Source organism: Paramisgurnus dabryanus, chromosome 5, assembly GCF_030506205.2.
Source record: "Paramisgurnus dabryanus chromosome 5, PD_genome_1.1, whole genome shotgun sequence".
Classification (NCBI taxonomy): Eukaryota; Metazoa; Chordata; class Actinopteri; order Cypriniformes; family Cobitidae; genus Paramisgurnus; species Paramisgurnus dabryanus.
In genome coordinates this window covers 44,209,948-44,217,810 of record NC_133341.1, presented here as the reverse complement: position 1 = coordinate 44,217,810, position 7,863 = coordinate 44,209,948, and the positions used below count along the sequence as shown (strand labels likewise).

Genomic DNA, 7,863 nt, shown 5'->3' with positions numbered 1-7,863 from the left:
CAGCAGCAAAGAGGTGAAAATGACAGATATATCAGGAATCTCGGACACTGTATCCTGGTGTAATTGTGCTCTAGTTTTCCTGACTACGGAAAGAGAGCGGCAACTGATCCCCTGGGATGCAATGAATAGAAACTCAACAATGCAGGAATGCAAGCCAATGTGAGTGTGTGTGTGCCAGACAGTGCATGTGTGTGTTTGTTGCTGTGTGTGTGAACAACAGGAGCGAGATTTGGAAGCCGATTTCCAGTTCCTATAGCAACCGTGATGTAAGCGGAGAGGGGCAACTGCGCCCCATTTCTCTATCTCTCCCCCCTCACTTTCCCTTTCTCTCTCTCTCTTCCCCTCGAAAACAGACAGCCCTGAACACAGGAAAGCTGGGTGTGGAAGATATGGAAGTCATTCCCATTTTTCCCGGAATATAAGGAATTTTTTCTCATTTGTGGTTGTTTGTTTTTTATGTCAGTGCATGCAGGACAGGAACGTCTTGGGCAAAAATATGATATCTGGCATAAAATTCATTTAGTGCCAGAGGCTGTGGCTGTTGGTGTATGGCTGATCTCACATGAAGTCCCCATAGACAGCGCTTTTGTGAACTTAATTGGTTTTGGATTTTTTTTGAGAAGGATAAAACTGTAAGTCATTTTACAACTTTGTCATGTCTGAAATAATGTCTTATTTCAAAACTATATTTTGTATATTATAGACATTTAAAATCATGAAGGTCAAAGTATGTGATCTTAATATATACAATTTTGGGGAAAAATTATAATTCATTTGTAATATAAGGAGCGAGTGAATATACATTTCGTTTTTGTATATTAAAATTCCTTTTCTGAACTACAACTTATCCATCAAACGCTGACTGTAAAGTTATTATGTTAAGCCTTAATCATGCTTTGCAAGCAAACTTTTTATGCTTATAAAAGCCCAAAGCATTTATGCAAATATATACTTCAAACATTCACTGCATAATCTGAATTTACTGCAGTGACATATGATATCTATTTGAAATGATTACTTGTGCTTTACCCCAAAATGTTCATCCCACTTTCATCCCCCATCTGTGTTTGTTGTCAATCATTTGTGCCTTTATCCAATACGATGCATCATGACAAAATTCATCTTCTCTTTATTATAGGTAAGGTCCAGTCACCTCTAATGAGGTCTGCCTTTACACGCAACTCAGAGACGCCAGAAGCAGCGGCATGGAGAAGCGACGGTGCCAGCATCGTCGACAGCCCGATGCCCAGGGCCAAGAGGCCTCAGCAGGGTCCCAGTCCTCCATACCTCAGTCTCCTCTACTGTCTGGAGCCTCATCTCTCATCTCTCTCGCCCAGACGGAGGAGTTCTTTGACCTGATAGCCAGTTCGCAAAGCCGCAGACTGGACGACCAGAGAGCCAGTATAGGGGACCGTCTGGGCATCAGGATAGCACAAAATAACGTGGGGCACTTTTGTGAGGCATGCAACGCACAAGAACCTAGTGATGAGTTTTTCAACATGCTCATAAAATACCAGGTAACACGAGACATTTTTAGTATCTGCGAACTGTAATATTCCCATTGATCCTTTATATTGGATATTACATGTATGCATCTAGCACATGCTTTTATCCAAAGTGACTTGCAGTACATTACAAGGTCAATCACTTTCAGAAAATAAGATACAAAAGCTGTCGGGCGGTACCCTTTAAAGGGCCCATATTATGGAAAATCCAATTTTACAAGGTGTTTGGACATAAAAATATGTGATGGCAATGTGTAAACACAACTCCTACTTTATTAGTACCAATGAAACCAAAGCAATCTCATTAGACATGCCGTTTTGATTCTCTTGTTAATGTGATGTCACACTGATAAAGCCCCGCCCACGGCCACTGATCAACTGGTTATTTTTCCCAAAGGCTTTTCCAAATGTGTTTGTTAACACATTGTAGCTCTAAAAATATAATTTGTCCCAGACTGTATTCACAGGAATCAGATCTATTTTTAACTTAAAGTCTGTTAGTATGGGAGGAGCTGAAGCTCATTTGCATTTAAAGGTACGCACAACAGTGCTTTTATGCTTCTGGCCAAATAGGGCCATTTTTGGCAATGTTATAATAAACTCACATAAAGGATTATTAGGAACACAATACTAATTCTTTGTTTGACCCCCTTTCGCCTTTAAAACTGCCTTAAATCTACGTCGCATTAATTCAACAAGTTGCTGAAAGCATTCTTTAGAAATGTTGATAGGATGGCATCTTGCTGTTGATGGAGATTTGTGGGATGCACATCCAGGGCACGAAACTCCCGTTCCACCACATCTCAAAGATGCTCTATTGGGTTGAGATCTGGTGACTGTGGGGGCCATTTTAGTACAGTGAACTCATTGCCATGTTCAAGAAACCAATTTGAAATGATTCAAGCTTTGTGACATGGTGCATTATCCTGCTGGAAGTAGCCATCAGAGGATGGGCACATGGTGGTCATTAAGGGATGGACATGGTCAGAAACAATGCTCAGGTAGGCCGTGGCATTTAAACAATGCCCAATTGCCACTAAGGGGCTGTTTACACTTGGTATTAAGATGTGTTTTCATCGATCGGATCACAAGTGGACGAGAGAGACACATTACGTTTACACCTGGTATTTAAATCCGTCTCTTTTGTCCACTTTCGACCGCTTCTGTCCTGAATACTGTGAGGGGACGGTCCGTGAGACGGTGGGTGAGTCTCTCTGCTGTCATTCAAACGCTAGCGGGAGTAATTATGAGTTTATATGGACGCAAACTAATATTATGTTGGAGTCCACTGCTTGTTTAGCAAGTATACATGCTGCATAGTGTTTTGTACGTGTGTATGTTAGAGCTTTCTTTGAATTTTCAGCGCAATTGATGAAATAGGATCGCGCAACTTTCACACGCTTTCAAAACGAAACTACGGAGAACACCCGCAGTAGTTTTATCAATGAAAGGCTAAAAATAGCGCTGTTCACCGTATGTTCATGCAAGAAGTCAAAAAAAGACGTAAAATTTGTGTTTAATACCTCAGATTAGATAAATGGGCGGAGAGAAGGCGGTTGCGTGTGGCTGTTCGAACACATTCAACCACATTGCGTTCCGCAGCTCCACAGCGATCCGATCGAAAGTGGTTTTGACTACCTCTGGATGTGGTTGAAAGTGGTCGAAAGTGGACGCGTTTAAAACGTTTTGAACATCGTTTACACCTGGCATTAACGTCGTCCACTTGTGATCTGATCGACGAAAACTAGGGATGGGTACCGACCTCGGTACTTTTATAGGCACCGACCGAATTGCGTCGGTACTTCCCAGTATCGATTCACATAAAATCAATCGGTGCTCAATTTTGGTACCTGAGAGAACATGTCAGCGCGGAGATTGCGGAGAAACTGCGGAGATCAGCCGCTTTTAGTTTTATCAATGAAAGCCTAAAGACTGTGTGTTCACGCTAAAAGTCTGAAATGACATAAAACTTTGTGCTCAGCCTCAGTACCTCAGATTAGATAAATAGGAGGAGAGAAGGCGGTCCGTGTGGCTGTTCGAACACATTCAACCACACGCGGACCAAATGCCAATGCTGGCCAGATTGGCAAAAAAGTATCTCTGTGTCCAGTCCTCTTCTACATCCTCAGAGCGAGTGTTCTCTACTGCTGTGTTCTGTCATGGCTTTTACCTGAGAACGTTGACATGCTGATTTTTCAGAAAATCAACTGCTAGTATTGTTTTCTACATAAAAGTTTACTTTTATGTTGCTTTTAGGACGTTTATGTTCATTGATCATTTGTCTTACTTATATATTTTATTTATTTATTTTATTTATATGTAAGACATATGCCCTGGATGTTAGAGGGATGTTTTTTTTGTAAAGATTGTGTGTATTATTAAACATTTCGAAATAAATAACAAAATGTTGAAAATGAGAGGTTTGGGCTTATTATGTCCACTGAAAGTCACTTAAGTCTGAGTAAAGTACCGAAAAAGGTACCGCTGGGTACCGGTATCGAATTCCAGGTACCGGCATTGGAACCGGTACTGGTAAAAATGTGAAAGGTACCCAACCCTAACGAAAACGCATGTTAATGCCAAGTGTAAACAGCCTCTAAGGGGCCTAAAGTGTGCCAAGAAAACATCCCACACACCACTACACCACCACCACCAGCCTGCACAGTGGTAACAGGGCATGATGGATCCACGTTCTCATTCTGTTTATGCCAAATTTTAAAATGTTTAGGCAAGATTTTTCCAGTCTTCAACTGTCAAATTTTTGTGAGCTTGTGCAAATTTTAGCCTCTTTTTCCTATTTGTAGTGGAGATGAGTGGTATCCGGTGGGGTCTTCTGCTGTTGTATCCCATCCGCCTCAAGGTTGTGCGTGTTGTGGCTTTACAAATGCTTTGCTGCATACCTCGGTTGTAACGAGTGGTTATTTCAGTCAAAGTTGCTCTTTTATCAGCTTGAATCAGTCGGCCCATTCTCCTCTGACCTCTAGCATCAACAAGGCATTTTCGCCCACAGGACTGCCGAATATTGGATGTTTTTCCCTTTTTAAACCATTCTTTGTAAACCCTAGAAATTGTTGTGCGTGAAAATCCCAGTAACTGAGCAGATTGTGAAATACTCAGCACCAACAATCATGACACGCTCAAAATTGCTTAAATCACCTTTCTTTCCCATTCTGACATTCAGTTTGGAGTTCAGGAGATTGTCTTGAACAGGACCACACCCCTAAATGCATTGAAGCAACTGCCATGTAATTGGTTGATTATATAATTGCATTAATGAGAAATTGAACAGGTGTTCCTAATAATCCTTTAGGTGAGTGTAAATGATCTGTGGGGTATTTTGAGCTGAAACTTCACAGAAAAATTCTGGGCACACCTGAGACTTTTATTACAATTTGTAAAAATAGGCATAATATGTGTTTTTAAAAAAGGTGAGATTTTTCAGGTGTTTAACTAGTGTGCCTTATTTTGATAGGTTTAATCAGTTTTTTTATTAGTTTGAACCACAAAACATGTGATGTCCATTCCAGTGGACGTAGGATGTGAAGGGGCTAATACAGTATGTACCATTTAGGTACAGATATGTATACATTTGGTACCAAAATGTACCTTTAAGGTACTAAATAAGGAGTACTTTTTATAAGGGTACTGCTCCAGTGACAGCATTTGTACCTTTTATTTCTGAGAGTGCAGGGAATAAAGCAATAAACCCCGATAAGGAGTAAGTTGCCAGTGCATTTTATAACAGCTAAGGGGCGTTGTTAGGCACGACGCGAAGCGGAGTGCCTAAAACCCCCTTAGCTGTTATAAAATGCACTGGTAACCCAACGCTTCAAGGGGTTTATTGCGTTTATAAAACGGTTACTTCATATGCATAACGTTAGCGGGATTTTATAAAATAAAACACAAATAAGTTGTAATTATATTAGTACAAATATTACTCTTCCGCCAAACAAAGTAGTTCCTCAGAATCAAGTGTGACTGAAACAGAGCGCAGTTCCCAACCAACAGAAGAGATGCAGCAAAGACACAATGAAAATATGATTTAAGACTGTGGTGTTTATTTTATAAATCACCATTTATCTAATTTATACATTAACATTTATATTGTGCAACTGTTGAAGTGATCAAATATGCTTGGAAGCATGCTGAACTCTTTCCCCGTCAGCGTTTTATTTAAGTTGCCACCCAGTTTTAGTTTAATGCCTTGCAGAAAAATTATCTTCTTTAAATAAACATAAAATATCAAATGAACAGACCATCCGCTTTCAAACAAACAAACAAAAAAAAAAACGTTTCATTCATCCTACCTTCATTTGTTCTCTTATCACCTCTCAAATTTTTAGCTAAAAGCGGAGATAATTCCATTTTTGTGAAGAACTTTAGTAAGAGATCAGATTGAGCCATCAAAACTTACACGCTGTGTTTTCAGTGTTGAGTGAATGCGTCAGTGTTTAAGTTGGGTAAGATCGCCACCCAGTGGATAATAGCGGACGTATGAACTTGAGTTATAAACTCTTCAGACAACGTTTTCTCTTTATCGACGAGATGACTCAACAATATTTATTGACATTTATCTCGCCATTAACTGTGCAATTGTAGACAAATAAAAAATATGATTAAAGACTGTGGTGTTTATTTTCATAAATCAGTACGCAGCAACAGTGGCGCAGTGATACTTATGTAATGTGGTCTGAACCGTGAGGTTACCAGTGTATTTTATCACGGCTTAGAACGCGTTTCAACCAATCAGAATGAAGAACCAGAACTGCCCGTTTTATAATACACGTTTTATCGGTACTGTATGTCGAAATGATGAACTCATGCTGTTTTGCGCAATGCTTAAGCTAAAGGAATGACTGTATCGCCTTCTTTTCAGTCCTGCAGAATCAACGATCAGAGATGCTCACTGCCACCAGCACCAGACCCAAATGAGGACTTCTTCAGCCTAATCCAGAAAGTTCAATCCAAACGGATGGATGAACAACGGGTTTCTTTCTACCCTGACGAAAAGGACGAAACAGACTTGAATCACGAGTCCAAAACCTCTAAAGAATCAAGCTAGAGACACGCTTCATGTCACGGGCCACAAAACGTTTCTCTAAACCCATAACAGGACTCTCTGGCTGCGCATTTTGGAGTACCTCCAGGGGTTAAGGGGGAGTAATATAGGACAGTAGTAGAAATATTACATGGTGATCGTAAAGGTGATGTTTATGTTCCAAACATTGTTAATGTTTGTGTGCGGATTTCAACGTAAAACAACACCATGGAAATCGATTAGCATACTGATGCGTTGATGGGTATTAATAGAACTAACAGCTCTCACAGAAAAACAGTATAGACAAACAACTGTTGAGCGTAACTCGCGAGCAGGTGCGTGTTCGATTAGATGGAGTGGAAAGTATGTCAGCACACATTGAATATGAATTGACTGATTCGCAGCAGATGGGTGAAACTGCATTTGGCATGACATTGGATTTCCATGGCAGGGATCAGTTGGTGGTCTTATTTTGCCGTAATAAGTAACATGACGACTAAATACTAGTTACAGTAGTATTTAGATAAGAGATACTTATCAAAGATGAGTATGAATTGTACATGTTGTCTGTCTGTAAAAAGTGCATAGACTCCATTGACAGAGCACTGTTTAACATGACTTTGTCGTATTGGAATAAACGTGATGTTTTAGTATGTTGTCCGCATTGTTTTTTCATATCAATAGTATGATTTGATTAAATAAATAAGATTTTAATTAATGTATGGTTTGTTAGGATATATTGTTAGCCAATATTTGGCTTGATTTGCCTAAAAAAGTTTTTTTTACCCTTTAACAATGTACTCCCACACCCTATCAATGAGGCTGAATAAATGCCAAAATGTAAAACTCTCCCTTAACCTATTAGCTTTCATATTGATTGTTTCAACTGACATCGTTTCAGCCTGTGTTTGTGTAAAATATGGACAAACCCATTAAATAAGCCTAGAAAATGTCGATATTTTACCCAACCGTGGACTAAACAGTCTACCATTTTGTGGTCAATATTTCACTTTTAAAGGGCACCTATTATGCAAAATCCACTTTTACAACATCTGTTTGGACATACATGTTAATGTGTGTATTTGCAGTGTGTAAACACAACCACCCAACAATAGTAAAAAATCCCTCTTAAAGGGACACTCCAAATTTTTTGAAAATATGCTCATTTTCCAGCTCCCCTAGAGTGATTTGATTTTTACCATTATAGAATCCATTCAGCTGATCTCCTGTTCTGGCGGCACCACTTTTAGCATAGCTTAGCACAGCCCATTGAATCTGATTAGACCATTAGCATTGCGCTCAAAAATGATCAAAGAGTTC

At 39.6% G+C, this 7,863-nt stretch overlaps 1 protein-coding gene across 1 annotated transcript; it reads left to right on the top strand.

The window, feature by feature from the left end:
• The first annotated feature begins 256 nt into the window (after positions 1-256).
• gpsm1a (G protein signaling modulator 1a) lies at positions 257-7,193 on the top strand. The gene is made up of 3 exons (XM_065284665.1): positions 257-632; positions 1,139-1,517; positions 6,382-7,193. The coding sequence occupies exons 2-3, from the start codon at positions 1,206-1,208 to the stop codon at positions 6,565-6,567; spliced, it is 498 nt and encodes a 165-aa protein (XP_065140737.1). The 5' UTR covers positions 257-632; positions 1,139-1,205; the 3' UTR covers positions 6,568-7,193.
• Positions 7,194-7,863: the final 670 nt, after the last annotated feature.